The following is a 22,766-nucleotide window of genomic DNA, read 5'->3' as shown; positions in this document are numbered from 1 at the left end:
TGGATGCTCCGGTTGCCTCCCACAGTTCAGAGATGTGAAGGTTAGGTGGATTGGCCATGCTGAAATTGCCCCTTAGTGTCCCAAGGTTAGGGAGATTAACGGGGTAATGCATGGGGGGTATGGGGATAGGATGGGGGATGGGCCTGGGTAAGATGCTCTGTCAGAGAGTCAGTGCAGACTTGACGTGCTGGATAGCTTCCTTCTGCACTGCAGGGATTTTATGATCAATAGGCCTTGTTTTTAAACTGTGCCTATTGGTTCTAGCCTGTCTCATGAGACCAACATCCCCTCAGCATTCACACCATCAGAATCTTATATATTTCAAGAAGATCACCTCTCATTCTTCTAAACTACAAAGAATATAGATTCAACCTGTTCCATCTTTCCCCATAAGACAAACCCCCTCATCCCAGGAATAAGCTTAGTGAAGCTGCTCTCAATGTAAGCATGTCATTCCTTAAATAAGGAGACCAAAACTGTGCACTGTACTCCAGCTGTGGTCTAATGAATGCTCTGTACAGTTGTAACAAGACTTCCCTTATACTGCATCCTCCTTGCAATAAAGGCCTTCCTTCTGCCTTTTTAATGACTTGTTCTGGTAAATGTTGACACTTTTTCAGGAGACGGCAATGAGTTCTTCTGGTGTTGTGGGCAAAATTCCTCCTTTAGTTCACACCATAGAGAAAGGAGTACCTGATCTATCATCCAAACTGCTGCTTGTGGGACCTGGCACACTTATTGACTGCCTATATTGTAGGAGTCACTGCACTTGAGATGTAATTCGTTAGGTCGTACAAGACTTGATGTCCTGAGATCTGATAATTAAATAAATTGAAGTTCTTTGCGTCGATTTGACAGAGGTAGTTGGGGAAGGGCAACTTGTGCTGACCAGTTAACTCATTCGTTGTATCCCCAATAAATAAAGGGCAAGGCGGAAAAATATTCAGTCTGTCAGCAGTGCCTTAGCTTGGGAACTGAACTGTTTCCAACACCTATTTAAATTGAAGTTGAGAGCTTGTGACTACAGTTCATGTCATGTGCTTTTAACTTGGATTGCCACGTGCTATATTTAAGTGGCAGGACACAGTGGGAAAAGCTGTTTATTGTTGCTGTTGATTTTATCATTAGCCAGCTTGATTTGCCTTTCTCCCTGACTGATATTTGCGATTGTTTGCAAATTTTTTGCTTTGCTTAATTCTGCAGCCGGCAGGGAAAGGAATGTCAGTGCTTGTGGTTAAAATATTTTTGTACACTCTGCCTGTTACCAGCATCAATCTATTCTGCTTTGTATACTCAAAACTCATTCTGCGTTGCTTCACTCAAAATATAGTGGAAATTTACACATCTCTGTTCCAAAGTGGGCAGGGTCAGCTAGAAAACTGTGACAGAACTTTAACTTTGGGATGATAGAACCAGTGAGGGTGGTTAGAGTTAGGTAACTGATCAGCTATGATCTAATTAAGTGGTGGAACCAGCTTGAGGGGCTGAATGGCCTGCTTCTTGTACCTTCACAGGACCCTTCCATTGTGTTGATCTATTTTTCCCAGCCATTTTGTGTTCTTTTCATAGAATTCCTACAGTGCAGAATGAGGCCATTCGTCCCATCGAGTCTGCACCGACCGCGATCCCACCCGGACCCTATTCCTGTAACGCCACATATTTACCCTGCTAATCCCCCTGACACTAGGGTCAATTTAGCATGGCCAATCAACCTACCCCGCACATCTTTGGACTGTGTGGGGCGGGGGGGTGGGTGAACCAGAGCATCCAGAGGAAACCCATGCAGGCACGAGGAGAATGTGCGAACTCCACACAGACAATGATCCAAGCCGGGAATCAAACCCAGGTCCCTGGCACTGTGAGGCAACAGTGCTAACCACTATGCCACCATGCCTTGCTGGATGAGATTGGGAATCAGTGTTACAGTATGCCCAATTCTGTGCTGTTGACTGCTCACTAGGAATGCAGTTAGGGCTTCTGTAACTATCAGGAGCCTCAAGCCACGATGAGGAAGTTAGGAGCAAGAACATAACTTGGTGCAAAAACCCTTTTATCCAATGGGTGAAAAAATTGTGAAGTAAGTTTGTGAATGCAAGCCATTGAAGTAAATTGGGACAATTAAGTGGGTATGTTAAGGATTGAATTGCAGTCGGTGGGGTACTTCTAACAAAAGCAGAGAGGGAGACTTATTGAACCTAATGGCATTTACCTGCACTGTCCAAATCTATGAATACAACTTTCTGTTATGATCTGGAAACTGATGACACATTCTCAGCTATATCTAGCATCAGTTTTTATCTGTCTAGTTTTTTTTCCACAACTCTCTCAGCCACCCAGATCGGAAAAATCCCATGATTTGATCTTTAGTCAAGATAGAACTATCTGATCTCAATCAGATGTGGTCAAAGTGCTGCAACTGGCCCCATGCACTAAACCCGAGAGAGGCCGATGATAATGGGTCCTCTATCTTTACAAAGGTTGGTAGCTGAGTCATTAACTAACCGGGTAGGTTTTCAGAAACAAAAGTAGGCGGCCCCAAGATGAGAGGGATGGTTACTCTTTAAAGCTGTCTTTGCTGAAACAGTAACTGCAAGAGGCTGGGTTCTTGAAACTAACTAAGCCATACTATTTTTTTTATCTAAGAGTTTATCTGCCTTTGACGTCACTCACTCAAGTCTCTCTCCCCGGAAGCATGTCTCTGTTTATCTCTCATTCCTGACATCCTCCCGCTTTCTCTCTCTCTTTTCCCATTTGTCTTTCTTGCTCGTGCATACACTTCTCCGTTCTGTGTCTACCTCTGCCTTTCTTTCACTCCTCCATCTGCCTCCCCTCTTTGAGGCAGCAGCGTAAAGGTATTGTCACTGGACCAGTAATCCAGAGACCCAGGGAATGTCCCGGGGACCCAGGTTCGAATCTGACCACAGCAGATTGTGAAATTTGAATTCAATAAAAATCTAATGATGACCATTGTTGAACCCATCTGGTTCATTCATGTCCTTTTAGGGAGGGGAAACCTGGTCTGGATGTTGACTCTGAAATGGCCTAGCAAGCCGCTCACTTAAGGGCAATTAAGGATGGGCAGTAAACGCTGGTACAGCCAGCGATGAATGAATAAAAAAATTCCCTCAGTCTGCCACTGATAACTAATGAACTTATGATTGCAGATAGATAATCAATTATTTAGAGAAAGAAGCTGAGCATATTTGTTTAATTCACAAATACTTCCTCAAATCCGCCTCTCTCCATATCCTTAAATAAAACATGCACACAGCTTCATCCTGTTGATATCAGGTGCGAGCCAGGAATACTGAGTGCAGCTGAAGTTCTTGGTTGGGAGGTGGGGTAAGGTTGTTTCCTGTTACACTCTGTACCACAGCAGTGTGCAGTAAATGGGCCGCTTCTCGCTCTTCACTGTTTCACAAGGTGCCCAGCTAAAAGAGCTGCTTTGTGGGCAGAACCCCGGGTTCCCAGAAAGGTAGCAAGCTCCAGGATATTCCTACCTCTGGAGAATTCCTACAGTACAACAGCAACTACGCTCCAAAAGTCTTTCATTGGCTTGAGCGCTTTGGGACTTCCCAGGGTTGTGAACGGTGCTATATGAATGCAAGTCTGTCTTTCTCAAATGTGGAGCAGCAAGGGGAGAGAGTGGGGCTAGGGCAGAGCAGAACTAGTGACGTTCTAGAGCTGACGAGGTCAGTTTAGGATCAGCAGAGAAGACAGATGTTTCAACAGTGGTGTACAGCTTGGCACCTCGTGACTGAATAGATAATCTTTCAACATCATGGGATTAGATTGATCTTGTCAGGGCATACTACTTTATGTATTGGAGATCTCCTGTAATGTTGTTGGCATATAGATTAGCTATGATTTTGGCTGACCAGGTTGAAGCTGTGTTTAATGAGGCCTACCCCTTTAAGGTCGCTGTGGGGGAAATTGGTCTAAATAAGCAAATCTGAGGACTTGTCACTGCCTGCAAGCTCCTGGCATCAATTAAAGGGCATCAAGTCAAGGTGTGCACTGAACACACCTCTTCCTAGTAACTAGCAAAAAAGAAGCCACATTTACAACATTTAGATGTGATGCCAACATCCAGACCCACCCTGACCTACACTCCTGGTCAACATACAATTGAGTTCTATAGGTTTGCATAGAACATAGAACATAGAACATAGAACAGTACAGCACAGAACAGGCCCTTCGGCCCACGATGTTGTGCCGAGCTTTATCTGAAACCAAGATCAAGCTATCCCACTCCCTATCATCCTGGTGTGTTCCATGTGCCTATCCAATAACCGCTTAAATGTTCCTAAAGTGTCTGACTCCACTATCACTACAGGCAGTCCATTCCACACCCCAACCACTCTCTGCGTAAAGAACCTACCTCTGATATCCTTCCTATATCTCCCACCATGAACCCTATAGTTATGCCCCCTTGTAATAGCTCCATCCACCCGAGGAAGTTGCAGTTCAGTGAAGCATTGTTATAATAACAGGTCAGAGATTTGAACTTTCCAATTGGCGCTGATGGAGTTGCTTGGTTAAAGTGATCATTGTACTCAAATATATCTTGTGGTGTTAAACTGTGAACTTGCCAAAATGCAAGAATTTGTAAATGTGTATAATATTTCCATTTTCTCATGACTGCGTATTTCCATTCAGGTGTCCAAGGCTGTGTAAGGATCAGCAGTTCAGAAAACATTTTCTCTTCAATTCTTCCCCACCCTCCTCATCTTTTAAAGAAACACTCTCTCACCAAGATGCATAAAAAACACATAAATACTGTCTGAATTAATGGCTCATTGGAGACAAAGTTCTTAAGTTTTTGCGTTAATTACGATTATTCAACTGTGAATGTTGGAATGGCAGTGCTAGAAATAGTTGGAAATGGAGACCGGCAGACTGATGTTAGGAAGGAGGGGGTGAGCATGTGCCTTGAACAGCTGTAGCCCATCTGGTGAAGGTAATGAGATCTTTAGGGATAGGAGTAGGAATAGGCCATTCAGCCCATCGAGTCAGCTCCACGTTCACGAAGGTTGTGGCTGATCTGACTGAGACCCTAACTCCAATTTTCTGACTGCCCCATAAACCTTCAGCTTCTAATTACAGACAACCCCTTCGTCCCAGTCGACAAAGTGAACCTTGCACTCGCAGTGCTGTTAGGGCAGGAGCTCGATATAGCAACCGTGGAGAAACATTAGAATTCCAAAGTCAGGACGGTGTCCTGGGAGGGTGATAAATGGGCTGAGTGGTGCTATTTAATCTGTGCTGACTGGACTTTCTGAAACACTCGCAGCCTGAGAGGAGAAATTCCTTTTGCCGTCTCTTTTGCCTTGCACGTGTTATAAATCAGTGTTTCATTTTGTGTTGAAGGAGGTGAGCCTGGGGCCTACCTGCAGACGGGGCCACACACTTCAGTCACTCGACTGACTGTTACATTAAGACAAGCGTTTCATAATTGCACATCACGAAGGGGAAATTAAATTGGCAAGGAATTCAGGTCAGGTTCCTCGATGGAAATACCTCAGATTTTAGGTCAAATCATATGTGGAGTAAATGGAGCTTTTGGACTGATTTTAACCCAGTCAATTACTGTGATGGATGAGGGATTAATAGTGTGATGAATATCTACTGGTTACAATATTTAAGCTTTCCTCCTGTACATTTATCTTGAGTAATGTGGAAGTGAGTCACAGATTCATAATGAACCAGAATCTGCACCCTTGCGTAGGCCTAAGGAGTGCCCCTGCCTCTGGAAACAATATGGGCTCCCCAGTTCAATCTTGTGTATATTTGTGTTTACCCCAGTCCAACACCGGCATCTCCACATTATATTTAAAAAGCCAATGAATGCCATCCTGTCTGACCCTTACTGTCCAGGTTATTTGTAGGTAAGATAGTTTCACTAGCAGCAGAAACACACACACGTTCTTCATGATAAATACGTTGTTGGAAAACAAATCAAAAAATAATACTGGAGGAATTAAAATGCCTTTATCTGAAAATTAGCCAGACTTCTAAAGGAAATGGTCTTATGCTGACTTCCCGCTGTGTAATTTGCACATGGGAGATGCAATTTCAAACTTGATCCAATGATCCATGTGTAACGAGTTGGGTGGAATTAACTGAAGTTGAAACAGCTTTGCCAGTCCTTTCTTCTGAAGGGGCCTTTTTTAGAATCACCGAATCCCTACAGTGCAGAAAGAGGCCATTCAGCCCATCAAGCCTGCACCAACTCTCCAACAACAATCCCAGCTGGACTCTATCTCCATAACCCCACATATTTAACCCACTAATCCCCCTAACCTACACACCTTGGGACACTAAGGGGCAATTTAGCATGGCCAATCAACCTAACTTGCACATCTTCGGACTATGGGGGGAAACCGGAGCACCCGGAGGAAACCCACGCAGACACGGGAAAAACGTGCAAACTCCACACACAGTCACCCAAGGCTGGAATTGAACCCGGGTCCCTGGCTTTGTGAGGCAGCAATACTAGCCACTGTGCCATCGTGCTGCTTTGCAAGTGTTAATATCAAGATGATGTTCCTTTCATTTACACCCTATATGACCGTCCCTAAAGCAAGGTTAGCAACCTTAAGATCAGGAAGAACTATTTTTAAAATAGCCTCAAACGCGTACTATCTGGAGCCAAAAGAGAAAATGCTGGAAAATCTCAGCAGATCTGGCAGCATCTATAAGGAGAGATAAGAGCTGACGTTTCAAGTCCAGATGACCTTTTTTCCAGCGTTTTCTCTTTTGGTTTCAGATTCCAGCATCCGCAATAATTTGCTTTTATGCACTATCTGGAGAATCACGTTGCTGTTACTCACGTGCCTATAATAATGAAAAACAAGAGCAATGTGTTTATTGATTCCTATGCAACACCAATTTACTGATGCTCATACATGTAAATGCATTAATTCAAACACTGATCATTATTGCATTACGCTGGGCTGCTACTTTGCAATCAATTCAGCCACAGGACTTTGCAGACAAACCTAATCCTCCCATCAGCTGGTAAATGCAGATGAGCAATTTGCAGCCAGGGTCACTGGTAATGATGTGGATTGGATACATTGGCTGACCAATTGCCACTTGCCCTGCCCGAGGCCAAGCCGAGTAAGACCCTGAGCAGCATTCTGAGGTCAGTCGATTCTGCACAGACCAAAGAAAAACAGCCATCAGGTGTTTCGAAACTGGCTGAGCTGCGCCTTCGAGGGAGTTGTTAAAATAAAACTTGTTAGGAATAGTTGAGAACATGTGACATCACGTGTTTAGAATGGGAAGTTGAATACTTAGATTTTTAAGTGTAAATTTGTTTTTTAAGATAGTGTCACAAGTAGGCTTATATTAACGCTGCAATGAAGTTACTGTGAAAATCCCCTAGTGCCCATTGGGCACAGGTTTATGTGAGTGAATTCTTGCTCAAGTCCTTTTTAATAAAGACTCTGATTCCAGTGTTAAATATTCAACCCGTAGGAGTGGATTTCTTTGTATTTACTCTTTATAACAGTGCACTTGCTGTCAGTAAAAAAAACATAGGAAACCATCCTGCAGTTTTCCTGCTTGGTAATGTGCTACAACGTTGTGTAACATATTCAACGTATTGCAAAAGTTTGATTGCATTGCTGCTGTTAGTCAACTTATCTTTGTTACAGCAGGATTTCATAATATTGGCAGATCGAGGCAGCATTATCTTAAGATGCAGGTTTATTGCAAGAAACTGCCACATTCTTAAGATTACATATTTTTTTGGTGGATCAAATCCAAAAGCTATTTTGCCTAAACGTAGAAGATGGAATTATTCCAGTCACTTAATATTATATTTCGGTTGGCAATCCTCGGCAAATATGTTCCGTCTTGATAAAAGAGCCCAGTGACTTTGAAATAAAAGCGAAACACTGTGGATCCTGGAAATCTGAAATAAAAAACAAAAAATGCTGGAAAAATCCAGCAGGTCTGGCAGTATCTGGAGAGAGAAAAACAGACTTTATGTTTTGAGGCCAACTTTTCTAAGTGACCTTTGGGATCAGTCTGATTGCAGTCTTAATATTTATGCCCAGTTTTGCAAGTACCCCCAATGATTGCATGACTGGTTCCATGCACTGACCCACACTGAAAGCACAGTCAGTAAGAGATCTCAACTTCCTACAACTCTTATTATTTTAAATCCCCAGTGGACCTTTGTCTGATATACTTTCCCTGTATCACTCTGGTGTAGTAAACTAAGAGATGGATTCTCAGTTTGCATTTTCACAAAATCAAACATTCCTACCACACCCTCTATTGTATTGTCCTGTTTGAATAGAATGTTTTCAAGGACATTTCAAAGGGGCTGTTAACCTTGGAGAGGTTGCCCAACTCTCCCGAGCATGTGACTGCTACAACTCTCGCTGAGAAACCTGAAAGACTCCCAAACGTGTCCAAAGATGTGCGGGTTAGGTGGATTGGTCATGCTAAATTGCCCCTTTGTGTCCCAAGATGTGTAGGTGAGGGGGATTAGTGGGGTGAATGCATCGGGTAAGATGCTCTGTCAGAGAGTCGGTGCAGATTTGATGGGCTGAAAGGCCTCCTTCAGCACAGTACGCAATCCGTGAATACAACACAGCAGTAACGTAGAAAATAATGGATTAGATGTGAATGTAGAATTGGTGGCCAGGTGATGCCAAGTCAGTCACAGGAGGGATAAACGGAGGAAAAATGTCCCATGGTCTTGAAGCCCTATACTACAGACAATGGAGCTGGATAGTGATCTTCAGTGTAATTATACCTGCACATGGTACTTGGCATGTAAAACAACATCCAATGTGTTATAAAACTCTGAGATTATATTGTGAAGGAATTCAGGGAATCAGTAAAAGGAATAGCCATAGGACTCCATTTATAACGGGGTTAGAAGCTTAAAGAGTTAAATGATGCAAAATAATGTCAGAGGCAGCTTTATGATGGAGAAGATGAGATGGATCAATAAACTTAAACGCAATGTGGAAAGTTTATAGCTGCATTTATGGGCGGCACGGTAGCACAGTGGTTAGCACTGCTGCTTCACAGCTCCAGGGTCCTGGGTTTGATTCCTGGCTTGGGTCACTGTCTGTGTGGAGTTTGCACATTCTCCTCGTGTCTGTGTGGGTTTCCTCCGGGTGCTCTGGTTTCCTCCCACAGTCCAAAGATGTGCGGGTTAGGTTGATTGGCCATGCTAAAATTGCCCCTTAATGTCCTGAGATGCGTAGTTTAGAGGGATTAGCGGGTAAATATGTAGGGATAAGGGAGTAGGGCCTGGGTGGGATTGTGGTCGGTGCAGACTCGATGGGTCAAATGGCCTCTTTCTGCACTGAAGGGATTCTATGATGATCATTTGGGAAACTATGGTAAGGTTTCCTGTAGGAAATGTGCCATTAATTTCTGAAAAAAATATTTGGAGAGATGGCACACCCTACACTTGTCTCCAGATACCGGAGATAGGGACGGCATGGTGGCACAGTGGTTAGCACTGCTGCCTCACAGCGCCAGGGACCCCGGTTCAATTCCCAGCTTGGGTCACTGTCTGTGTGGAGTTTGCACGTTCTCCCCGTGTCTGCGTGGGTTTCCTCCGTGCTCTGATTTCCACCCACAGTCCAAAGATGTGCAGGTTGGGTGCATTGGCCGTGCTAAATTCTCCCTCAGTGTACCCGAACAGGTGCTGGAGTGTAGCGACTAGGGGATTTTCACAGTAATTTCATTGCAGTGTGAATGTAAGCCTACTTGTGACTAATAAATAAACATTATTGTTTACATTTGCATGGAACATTTTCCTCCGTTAAAGGCCCCAACCTGCTTCACATGATCACCATCAAACAAAATGTGACATTTCAGTCACATAAGGAAACGTTTGAGCAGGTGGCCGAAAGCTCGATCAGGAAGGTAAATATTAAACAGCATCTTGAAGAAGGAAAGTGAGGCAGAGAAGCTTAGCAAGAGAATTCCAGAGGTTAGGTTCTCCGGCTGAAGACACAGTTGCCATTGGCGAAGCAATTAAAATTGGGGCTATGTGAGTGGTCAGCAAAGGAGGAGCACAGATACCCTGGAGGAGGTTACAGAGATATTTGAGAGCAAGGATAAGAATTTTAGAATTGAGGTGTTGTTTAGCCAAGTATCAGTGTCGGTCAGTGAGCATCGGGCTGATGACTGAATGGAATTTGGTGCCAGTTAGGACAGATGCAGCAGAGCTTTAGATGAGCTTGAGTTTGGAGGGTGGAAGGGAGACTGACCAGGAGTGTGTTGGAATAGTCCACTCTGGAGATAACATGAAGCACGGATGAGGGTTGCAGTAACAGTTAAGCTCAGACTGGAGCATGTTGGGAGTGTTATGGCGACAGAGATTATGTGCTCTTGGTGATGTGGGGATGTGGTCAGCAACTGACCTCGGGGTGGTCAGTGTACGTGTGGAATCAGATGTGTTTACAGGTGATATTGTCAAGGGGCAGCATGCAGGCGAAAAATAGGAGAGGGCCAAAGAGGAAACAGTTAATTGAAGAAGCTTAATGTTTACTGCTGTCATTATTTCCGTTCTTAGCTAACCAAACTTGGAATGTTTCTGGTGGTTTTGTGGTTTAATACTAAGGAAGTTGAAAGGAGTTGTTAAAATGTTCAACTTTTGGCAACGTAAAGTGCTCTAACTGCTGGATGTTATTGTCTACATTAGGCCAAAGTCCTGAAAAGCTGTATTTTAAAACAGAATAAGTTGAGTTGTTGAAAAAGCCGTGAGTGTTTGTGCTGGTGTAATAATGGAGAGTAATACAAGAGGCAGAACACGAGAATGGTCTTCACACAGCCCTCAGTGTGACCAGGAGTCAATCTTTCTCGATCTGACTGCTTTCTACATTCCAGCAGCAATTCCCATATTCTTGGGCACTGTGGGAATGCCACATGAGGTCTGAGCCAGTAGCGAGGATGGAAATGTTGTGGGTGTGGTGCTGAAAGTGACTGAACACCGCATTAGGAATGTACTGAGTGTTCCCCAGTCATCATATTAGTCAATCCATCGAGAGCTTGGGCAGTCCACTTACCATCCCCTAGAAAGTGCTTTTGTGTGCATTCTGGTTGAGTGGATGATGTGTGTTGATTAGCTAGGGGTGGAGGTGGTGAGTAGGGGAATATAGATTTATCAATGAGCTTTTGTAATTGCGTTTTTGTTTTTCGATCTTTTTATCCTGTGCATCGCTCTTGACACAGACAATGAATGGGTTAAGTTGCCAGTTCACAGATGAAATGTCCTTTTGACTCGCAGCTGGTTGTTGGGACAAGGGTGGACTGCAAGCTCCTCATGAGATGTTCATGTGATTTTTGTCTGCTGACATGGTAACACTGCCATAAGCAAATTGGATGCTCGCTGGCACCACTGCTATGCTGGATTGGCTTCCGACAAATACTCTGTCATTGTTTGTTATCTATATATAAAAGGTCTTGCATCAAGAGCACATCTTTAATACTCTTGATGCACGTCACGAGCACCATGAGTACATTTGAAATGTATTCTCGGGATGAGGGTGCCACCAACCAGGCTGGCACTTAGTCCTGTTGGTGCGGTGTTGGGATCGCATCCAGACCAGATTGCGAATTAATGGCAGCCTTCCTTTCCTGAAGGACATTAGTGAGCCAGTTGGGTTTTGACAATAATCCAGAAAGGCTTCATGGTCACTTTCACTCAGGCCAGCTCTAAATTTCTAGATTTACAAAGAAAATGGAATTCAAATTCTCAGTCCAATTCCTACCCACCAGCCCTTCAGGTCTGGTTCTCTCTCTCTCTTCTCCCCACCCCCCCCCCCCCCCCCCCCCCCCCCCCCACCCCCCAATACAGCCTCGCACATACTTGACCCACTGCCAGTGCGACAAGGCACTCCTACCATTCGTTCACACACATCCCACTCCTCGTGACAGCAAAACTAATCCTCTTGCAGAATCCAAAATCTTCTATAATAAAACATAGTCCAAACACACACATGGAACACCTGTTAGTCAGAGTGTAATGTACAGGATACACATGGCACTGGAGAAGCACCAAGTGATGAGGACCCCTTCCTGAGGGCTGGCTACCCTCCCCTATGCATAGTCATCCCTGGGTTACGTGCTGAAGAGTTGTTCCCACGATGCACAATACTGACCAGAATCTACTGCTGCTGTATTGTGCTGTAGCAACTGATTACCTCACATAATGGGTGATCATGGTCATATTACTGAGCACCACTTGCTCTTAATACAGAACTGTGTGACTATGTTTTACTCTCTGTATGAAACCAGGGCCTACACCATGTTAACTATAAAATGAGTTGAATCATATCAGCCATCATTTCATACTCTTTCTCTGACCTAAGGGGGAGGCGGTGGCTTGGTGGTATTATCACTGGACTAGTAATCCAGAGACCCAGGATAATGCTCTGGGGCCCAGTGTTTGAATCCCACAACGACAGATGGTGAAATTTGAATTCAATAAAAATTTGGAATTAGAAAAGTCTGCTGACCATGAAGCCATTGTCAATTGTTGTAAAAAAACCCACCTGGTTTAATGTCCTTTAGAGAAGGAAATCTGCCGTCCTTACCTGGTCTGGCCTACATGAGACTCTTGACATTGACTCTTAATTGCTCCTGAGGGATGGGCAATAAATGCGATGCCCACATCCCACGAGCGAATAAAAGAAACCAGGAACACTGGGATACCTGCAACCTGGCCAGAGCGTCTGTCTTCAGTGGCTGATCATGTTTATCCCGGGAGTTAGCTGGATCATACGGCTGAGCTGTACAGAGGGAGGAGCCCTGTACAATCCCTGGCACTTTGCTGAGTTGATATATTAGTGACTGAGTTGCTGTGTCTACGCTGGAATTGAATGGTCAGGAGAGGGATTAGCCAGGCTTACCACTCCGGGTTGCTGTCTGGCAATTCCTGCTAGCGTGAATGGATATCGGACAGGGGTTAGGCCTCTTTCCCCCCAACCCCACCAGTACCCCCTTGCTCCCAGTTCAGTGCCTTCCATCACTTGCTGACTAAGCTTGTGTCAGTATGTGGACCCATGAGGCAACTGGTCACTGTGGGGTTGGACACTAGGGTGGAGTCAGCTTGTCAGAAGTAGGGGCGGGGAGGTGGCACTATGAGGTTTTCTTTCCCCCTTCCTCCCATGAGTGTCGACTCCTTTTGTTTGTGTGGACATGATGAGCAGATGGCGACTGACTTGCTTCCTATTTGTAACTTTGTACTTTCTCTTTGGAATCGACAGTTCCAGGCGACCTGGGGAACCAGCTGGAAGCTAAGCTGAACAAGCCTCAAGTTGTGCACTATCTGTGCACCAAAAAAACGGTGGATTATTTCACCCTCTGGCTGAATCTGGAGCTGCTCCTGCCTCTGGTCATTGACTGCTGGATTGACAACATCAGGTACAGTACGAACAGCATCTGCCGGGTGTGACTGACAACAGAAAATGGCGGAAATACTCGGCAGGTCAGGCAGCACCTGTGGGAAGAGAAACAAAGTTACCCTTTCAGCTCGATGACCTTTGGTCAAAGGTTAGAGATGTAACAATGTTTAAACAAGCACAGAGGGAGGGAGATGGGGGGGACATAGTCTGTGATAGGGTGGGTGGCAGGTGTGATAAAATGACAGAGCAGATGAAAAGTGGCGGCGGCACAGTCAGGAGAGGGTTGCCTGGGAGTCCTCAACATCAACTTTGGACCCCATGAAGTCTCATGGCACCAGGTCAAACATGGGCATGGAAACCTCCTGCTGATTACCGTCTCCACCCCCCCTGGTGATGTATCAGTATTCCTCCATGTTGAACACCATTTGGAGAAAGCACTGAGGGTGGCAAGGGCACAAAATGTACTTTGGGTGGGGGAGCTTCAATGTCCATCACCAGGAGTGGCTCGGTAGCACCACCCACCACAGACCGAGCTGGCCGGGTCCTAAAGGACACTGCTGCTAGACTGGGACTGTGGCAGGGAACCAGCAAGAGGGAAAAACATACTTGACCTCATCCTCACCAACCTGCCTGCCACAGATGCATCTGCCCATGACAGCATTGGTAGGAGTGACTACCACACAGTCCTTGTGGAGAAAAAGTCCCATCTTCACATTGAGAATAGCCTCCATCATGTTGTGTGGCGCTACCACCATGCTAAATGGGGCAAACTTCGAACAGATCTAGCAAGAAGGGCTGAAAGGGGCCATGAAATGTCTTCAGCAGACAGGGTCAAAGAGAATCTTGAGGTTTTTTATACATATACTCGGCGCAAGAGGGTAGCAAGAGAAAGAGTAGGCCCACTCGAGGACAACGGAGGAAAGCTATGCATGGAGCCACAGGGAGTGGGTGAGATCCTTAATGAGTGCTTTACATCAGTATTCACCAAGGAGAAGGACATGATGGACGTTGAGTTCAAGGATAGATGTGGTGAATCTCAAGAGAATGTCAATTTATTGAAGGAGGAAGTGTTGGGTATCCTAAATTGGATTAAGGTAGACAAGTCCCCAGGGCCAGATATGATCTATCCCAAGTTATTGTGGGAGGCAAGGGAAGAAATAGCTGGGGCCTTAACAGATATCTTCACATCCTCTTTGACCATTGGTGAGGTTCCAGAGGACTGGAGAATAGTCAATGTTGTCCCCTTTTTTAAGAAAGGAAGCAGGGATGATCCAGAAAATTATAGGCCAGTGAGCCTGCGTCAGTGGTGGGGAAGGTTTTGGAGAAGATACTGAAGGACAGGATATATGCGCATTTGGAAGAAAATGGCTTGTTAGTGACACAGTAAGAGTTTTAACAACACCAGGTTAAAGTCCAACAGGTTTATTTGGTAGCAAATGCCATTAGCTTTCGGAGCGCTGCTCCTTCGTCAAATGGAATGGATATCTGCTCTCAAACAGGGCACAGAGACACAAAATCAAGTTACAGAATACTGATTAGAATGCGAATCTCTACAGCCAACCAGGCCTTAAAGATACAGACAATGTGAGTGGAGGGAGCATTAAGCACAGGTTAAAGAGATGTGTATTGTCTCCAGACAGGACAGCCTGCAAGTCCAGGAGGCAAGCTGTGGGGGTTACTGATGATGTGACATAAACCCAACATTCCGGTTTAGGCCGTCCTCATGTGTGCGGAACTTGGCTATCAGTTTCTGCTCAGCGACTCTGCGCTGTCGTGTGCCGTGAAGGCCACCTTGGAGAACGCTTACCCGAAGATCAGAGGCTGAATGCCCATGACCGCTGAAGTGCTCCCCCACAGGAAGAGAACAGTCTTGCCTGGTGATTGTCGAGCGGTGTTCATTCATCCGTTGTCGTAGCTTCTGCATGGTTTTCCCAATGTACCATGCCTCGGGACATCCTTTCCTGCAGCATATCAGGTAGACAACGTTGGCCGAGTTGCAAGAGTAGGTACCGTGTACCTGGTAGATGGTGTTCTCACGTGAGATGATGGCATCCGTGTCGATGATCCGGCGCACATGAGGATGGCCTAAACCAGGATGTTGGGTTTATGTCACACTATCAGTAACCCCCACAGCTTGCCTCCAGAATCTCACTGGCTGTCCTGTCTGGAGACAATTTGCTACCAAATAAACCTGTTGGACTTTAACCTGATGTTGTTAAAACTCTTACTGTGTTTACCCCAGTCCAACGTCGGCATCTCCACATCATTGTTAGTGACAAGCAGCATGGTTTTGTACGGGGAAGGTCATGTCTCACCAACTTGATTGAGTTTTTTGAAGAGGTGACAAAGATACTTGATGAGGGAAGGCTGTGGATGTAGCTTTTCTGGACTTTAGTAAGGCATTTGACAAGGTCCCACATGGCAGACTGGTACAAAAACTAAAATCACATGGGATTCAGGGTGGGCTGGCTAGACGGATACAGAACTGGCTTGGTTATAAAAGACAGAGTAGCAGTGGAAGGGTGTTTATGGAGATCTGTAACTAGTAGTGTTCTGCAGGGATCGGTGCTGGGACCTCTGTTGTTTGTAGTATGTGGTCTATTGAGTTTGCGGATGACATGAAGATTAGTGGAGTTGCTGATAGTGCCGGGGAATGTCAGAGGATACAACAGGATATAGATAGATTGGAGACTTGGGCATAGAAATGGCTGATGGAGTTTAATCCGGACAAATGCAATGTGATGCATTTTGGACAATCAAATTTAGGTGTGAATCATACTGTAAATGGCAGAACCCTTAGGAACATTAACATACAGAGGGATCTGGGCGTGCAGGTCCACAGTTCCCTAAAAGTGGCAACGCAGGTGGCCAAGGTGATCAAGAAGGCATCTGGCATGCTAGCCTTTATCAGCCAGGGCATTGAGTACAACAGTTGTGAAATCATGTCGCAACTATATAAAACCTTGGTTAGGCTGCATTTGGAGTATTGCGTGCAGTTCTGGTCACCACACTACCAGAAGGAAGTGGAAGCTTTGGAGAGAGTGCAAAGAAGGTTCAGCAGGATGTTGCCTGGTCTCGAGGGTGTTGACTATGAGGAGAGGTTGAATAAACTGGGATTGTTTTCACTGGAAAGACAGAGGCTGAGGTGAGACCTGATAGAGGTCTATAAAATTATGAGAGGCATAGACAGGGTGGATAGTCAGAGACTTTTTCCCAGGGTGGAAGTGTCAATTACAAAGGGGCACAGGTTCAAGGTGAGAGAGGGAAAGTTTAAGGGGGATGTGAGGGGAAGGTTTCACGCAGAGAGTGGTGGGTGCCTGGAACGTGCTGCCAGAGGAGGTGGTGGAAGCAGACACATTAGCAACATTTAAGAGGTATCTGGATGGGTACATGAATAAGGAGGGAGTAGAGGGATACGGACCGAGTAAGGGCAGAACGTTTTTTTAGTTTAGTTAGGGCATCATGATCAACACAGGCTTGGAGGGCCGAAGGGCCTGTTCCTGTGCTGTAATTTTCTTTGTACTTTGTTCAACTCAAGACTGGGCACCCATGAGATGCTATGGACTATCAGCAGCAGCAGAATTGTACTCAACCATAATCTGTAACCTCATGGCCTGGCATATCCCCTACTCTATCATTACCACCAAACCAGGGGATCAACCCTGGTTCAATGAAGAGTGCAGGAGGGCATGCCAGGAGCAACACTAGGCACACCTAAAAATGATCAACCTGGTGAAGCTTCAACACAGGACTACTTGCATGCCAAACAGCATAAACAGCAAATAATAGACAGAGCTAAGCAATTCCACAAGCAACGGAGCAGATTCAAGCTCTGCAGTTCTGCTACATCTAATCGTGAATGGTGACAATTAAGCAACTCGCTGGAGAAGGCGGCTCCACAAATATCCCCATCCTCAGTGATGGAGGAGCCCAGCACATCAGTGCAAAAGATGAGGCTGAATCATTCTCAACAATCTTCGTTTAGAAGTGCCGAGTGGATGATCCATCCCGGCCTCCAGTGGTCCCCAACATCACAGATGTCAGTATTCAGCCAATTTGATTCACTCCACATGGTATCAAAAAACAGTTGGAGGCACTGGATACTGCAAAGACTATGGGTCCTGATAACATTCTGGCAATAGTACTGAAGACTTGTGCTCTAGAGCTTGCCGTTCCCCTAGCCGAGCTCTTCCACTACAGTTAGAACACTGGCATCTACCCAGCAATGTGAAAAATTGCCCAGGTCTGTCCTGTCCACAAGATGTGGAGATGCCGGTGTTGGACTGGGGTAAGCACAGTAAGAAGTCTCACAACACCAGGTTAAAGTCCAACAGGTTTATTTGGTAGCAAATACCATAAGCTTTCGGAGCAGAGCTCCTTCGTCAGATGGAGTGGATATCTGTTCTCAAACAGACACAGAAATCAAATTACAGAATACTGATTCGAATGCAAATCTCTACAGCCAGCCAGGTCTTAAATGTACAGACACATTGTCTGTACATTTAAGTCCTGGCTGGCTGTAGAGATTTGCATTCTAATCAGTATTCTGTAATTTGATTTCTGTGTCTGTTTGCACTGTTTGAGAACAGATATCCACTCCATCTGACGAAGGAGCTGTGCTCCGAAAGCTTATGGTATTTGCTACCAAATAAACCTGTTGGACTTTAACCTGGTGTTGTGAGACTTCTTACTGTACACAAGAAACAGGACAAACCCAACTAGGCTAATTACTGCCCCGCTAGCCTACTCTTGATCATCAGTAAAGTGATGGAAGGTGTCATTGACAGTGCTATCAAGCAGCACTCACTCGGCAATAATCTGCTCAGTGACGCCCAGTTTGGGTATCGCCAGGGTCACTCAACTCCTGACCTCATTCCAGCCTTTGTTCAAACATGGACAAAAGATTGAACTCGAGGTGAGTTAAGAGTGATTGCTCTTCAGGTAGCTAGTGGGAGGAATGAGAGGGAACAAAAAACGCCCATTTGCATTCAGGTAGCACCTTTCAGGACCTCCGGATGACCTGGAGTGTCGTCAGTGAAATATTTCTGAACTGTTGTCATTGTTTTAATGTAGGAAACTTGACCCAGTGAGCTCCCAGAAACAGTAATGTGACAATGACCAGATAATCTGTTGGACTGATGTGGGGTGAGGGATTAGTAGACCGAGACCCTGTAATATGGGCTAATTGCCCACTGCCCAGTCACCACAAGTTGGGGAGAGCTGAAAGTTGGGAATTCCTCACTAACAAAGAACACTTATCCCTGTATTGTTAGAACGCACCTTTGCTATTCAAATGTTGTTGATTCCACGCTTGAGGTGGGTTTCTAGAGATCTAAGCCTGAATGACAGCTACAGTCGCTGAGTGTAACCATGTCTCAAATGCCATCTTTAATACAGAGTATAAAAACCGTTCAACGGAAAAGCAACTAAAATATGTTAGTCAAAACATTTTGTATGTAATAATACTCTGGAAGTCCAGCCAGTTTTCTGCCCTTTTGATCAAAACCTGTTTCCTGATTAATCACCAATGAATGATATTTCAGTAAAATAGCTCTCTTTGGCACATACACATTCTGTCACCACAGAAACTGGAATAGAGGATTATTCTGAGGAGGAGAGAGGCTGGAGGCGGAATAGCTCCCTGATATTTTTATTTTGCTCTCTGAATTGGGCTCACTGGGGAGCTGCCTTACAACACTGATTCCTCTGAGAGCTCCTTCTCCTGTCGCTGTCTAAACGTTTGACTCGTTAATGTCTCTATAGATAGAGCAAAGCTTTTAGCCAAAGCCAGTATGGTAACTGTGCTTGGCAGGATAGTGTATTTTTACAGATTAGGCCAATGGAAGGATATTAAAGAGGCTGTTTATCGATCGTGAGATCGCGCTTTATAAAACTCACGGCTGCTCTTGTGGTTCACTATTAACCGCCTCTGGGAAGAGAGCAAATTGGAATTGCCATTGGGTCGTGCACAAGGCAAATAACCATTAATTGTGCAGTAAAATGAAAAGCATGGCATTGAAATAGTAGGAATATTAACAGGCTTTCCTAATAGATCAGTTCATAGAATCATCGAATCTTCCATAGAAGGAGGCCATTCGGCCCATTGAGTCTGCACTGATCACAATCCCACCCAGGCCCTTTTCCCATAACCTCCTATATTTACCCTAGCTAGTCCCCCCTGACACTAAAGTGCAATTTTAGCATAGCCAATCCATGTAACCCACACATCTTCGGACTGTGGGAGGAAACTGGAGCACCGGAGGAAGCCCATACAGACACGGGGAGAACGTGCAGACTCCGTATGGACTGTGATCCGAGACCGGATTTGAACCTGGGTCCCTGGCATTGTGAGGCAGCTGTGCTAACCACTGTGCTGTCCGGTGACAAGGGTCATCCTGACTCAAAACGTTGGCTCTATTCTCTCTCTCCACAGATACTGTCAGACCTGCTGAGTTTCTCCAGCATTTTCTGTTTTTGTTTCAGATTCCAGCATCCATGGCATTTTGCCCTTATCTACATGTTCTTGGGACCTTGGGCATGGGGCATGTGACCATAATATCCCATTGCTAATCCACAAACAAAGATTTTCATTTTTAGTGAAAGCTATCTGATTTGTTTCCCATAATGCTGCAGAGAGCCCCAAGGTTAGCAGTGAGTTGTTTACTGTTAATTACATTGTGTTCCAATTGCAATTCCTTAAATAAATAAGCAGTCTGCCTGTAGCAAGACCTGGACAACATCCAGGTTTAGGCTGCTAAGTGGCATGAACATGAGAAGGTATGACAAATTCCCTTCACATTCACTACAGTGCTATCATTAACATCACCTTAATCAGAAACCTAATTGTACCAACTGCATAAAAGCTGTGACTACAAGAGCAGGAAAGAGACTGGGGATTCTACAGTCACTAACTCACCATCTGAATCGCCAAAGCCTGTCCACCATCTGCAAGGCACAAGTCAGGAGTGTGATGGAATACTCTCCACTCGCCTGAGTGCATACAGCTCCAACAACACTGAGGAAGCTCAACATCATCCAGGACATAGCAGCCTGTTTGAATGGCATCCCCTCCACCACCGCACAGTGGCAGCAGTACGTACCATCTACAAGATGCACTACAGCAACTCACCAAGGCTCCTTTGATAGCACCTTCCAAACCTGTGACCGCTATAAAGTAGAAGGCCAAGGACAGTAGGCACTTGTGAACCATCTCCAAGTCACCCACTATCCTGGCTTGGATGATATATTATCGATAGTTAACAGACTGGGATTCCCTCCCTAACTGCGCTGTGGGAGAACTTCCTGCAAACGGATTTCAACAGTTGAAGAAGGCTGCTCGCCATCAAAACCTTAAGGGAAATTAGAGCTGGCTAATCAATGCTGGCCTTGCCAGTGACACGCACATCCTGTGAATGAATGAATGAATCCAAGATGATATTGGGAGGGGGGAACCAAATACTTGGTTGGAGAGGTGGGGGAGTGTTGTAGAGAGATTTGAGAGTGTGGAACTTCAGGAATATCAAAGAATGCAAGAAAATGGGGCCAGAGTTGGAAATGCAGAGTTTGGAGGTGGCTACAGTGGTAAAGGAGATTCGATTGGGGTGGGGAGATGGGACCAGGAAGCTATTTAAACACAAGGATGAGAATTTTAAAATGTTGATGCATTGGGGATTTGTGATAATATGATGAGGTTAACATGATAATATGAGATGGAGAACAGGAAAGAGATAAAGAATCTGGTGAGAGGAGCAAGGAGAGGGTGCAGAATGTAGTGTTACAGTCATAGCTAGGGTGTAGAGAAAGATCAAGTTGGTCTTAATGCAAGGTAAGTCTATTCAAAAGTCTGAGGCAGCAGGGAAGAAGCTGTTCTTGAGTCGGTTGGTACATGACCTCAGACTTTTGTATCTTTTTCCCAATGGGAGATGGTGGAAGAAAAATGTCTGGGGTGCGTGAGGTCCTTGATTATACTGGCTGCTTTGCCGAGCCAGCGGGAAGTGTAGACAGAGTCAATGGATGGGAGGCTAGTTTGTGTGATGGACGATGACAATAATCTCTCCCTCAATGTCAACAAAACGAAGGATATTGTCATCAACTTCAGGAAGTGAAGTGGAGAACATGCCCCTGTCTACATCAACGGGGACGAAGTAGAAATGGTCGGGACCTTCAAGGTTTTAGGTGTCCAGATCACCAACAACCTGTCCTGGTCCCCCCATGCCGACACTATAGTTAAGAAAGCCCATCAACACCTCTACTTTCTCAGAAGACTTTGCTACGGATACACCATAGAAAGCATTCTTTGTGGTTGTATCACAGCTTGGTATGGCTCCTGCTTTGCCCAAGACTGCAAGAAACTACAAAAGGTCGTGAATGAAGCCCAGTCCGTTTCTCAAACCAGCCTCCCATCCATTGACACTGACACTGTCTACAGTTCCTGCTGCCTCGGAAAAGCAACCGGTATAATTAAGGACCCCACACAACCTAGACATGCCCTCTTCCACCTTCTTCCGTCAGGAAAAAGATACAAAAGTCTGAGGACGTGTACCAATCGACTCAAACAGCTTTTTCCCTGCTGCCATCAGACTTCTGAATGGACCTACCTTGATTAAGTTGATCTTTCTCTACACTCTAGCTATGACTGTAACATTACATCCTGCATTCCCTCCTTCCCTTCTCTATGAACTGTATGCTTTGGCTGTATAGTGCGCAAGAAACAATACTTATCACTGTTTTCTAATACATGTGACAATAATAAATCAAATCAAAGTTTAAGTGCTAATTTTGATCAGAAATGGACGGATAGAATTAAGTGCAAATGGTAACTCGGACATTACTGGATTTGACTGGAGTAAGTGGATAACCTGCTGATGTATGCTACATAAATAATTATCACTGCTCAAAGGAGCAGAGCACCTTAAAGTGTTTGTGGAACCAATAGCAACAATCCAGTCTTGAACATGCTGAGGTTTTATACAGAGTTGAGCCGTGCTGAGTTGGATGGAAGTGAGTGCACTTGAACACACAACAACGCTCTAAGCAGCAACAGGAATTGAGCAAATAAAGGAGCTGCATTTGAGACGTGAGGAAATGATGAAGGCAAAAATGTCAACAAAGGAAGAACAAAGGCTGGAGTCACTGGATTTGTAAGAGATATGAAGAAGCTGGTGTCTATGAAGACTTAGTGAAGCTAAGCTTTTGTTGCTTCATTGAAGGGGTCCGGATGAAATGTTTTAACCATTGTGTATGCATGTGTGCGAAGAGTGTTTGGGGCAGATTGTACCTTTTCAGGGAAAGATCGAGATACTTGAAGCAGCAGATGTGGGTTGAGAGCAGACCATTGGGTTACTTTTAGACTTGACTAGTAAAAGCTGGCACAATGAG

At 45.0% G+C, this 22,766-nt stretch overlaps 1 protein-coding gene across 1 annotated transcript in view; it reads left to right on the top strand.

Moving 5' to 3' along the window:
• The window catches only part of pla2g15 (phospholipase A2, group XV), a 43,237-nt gene that overhangs the window by 4,926 nt on the left and 15,545 nt on the right, over positions 1–22,766 (top strand). Inside the window, exon 2 of the mRNA XM_078211036.1 lies at positions 13,251–13,407. Within this exon, the coding sequence (XP_078067162.1) occupies positions 13,251–13,407 (157 nt within the window). The remainder of the gene's footprint in view (positions 1–13,250; positions 13,408–22,766) is intronic.

The sequence above is a fragment of the Mustelus asterias genome, chromosome 4, assembly GCF_964213995.1.
Source record: "Mustelus asterias chromosome 4, sMusAst1.hap1.1, whole genome shotgun sequence".
In the NCBI taxonomy this organism is placed as follows: Eukaryota; Metazoa; Chordata; class Chondrichthyes; order Carcharhiniformes; family Triakidae; genus Mustelus; species Mustelus asterias.
The sequence above is the reverse complement of the archived record's forward strand: the minus strand, read 5'-3'. Positions and strand labels throughout refer to the sequence as shown.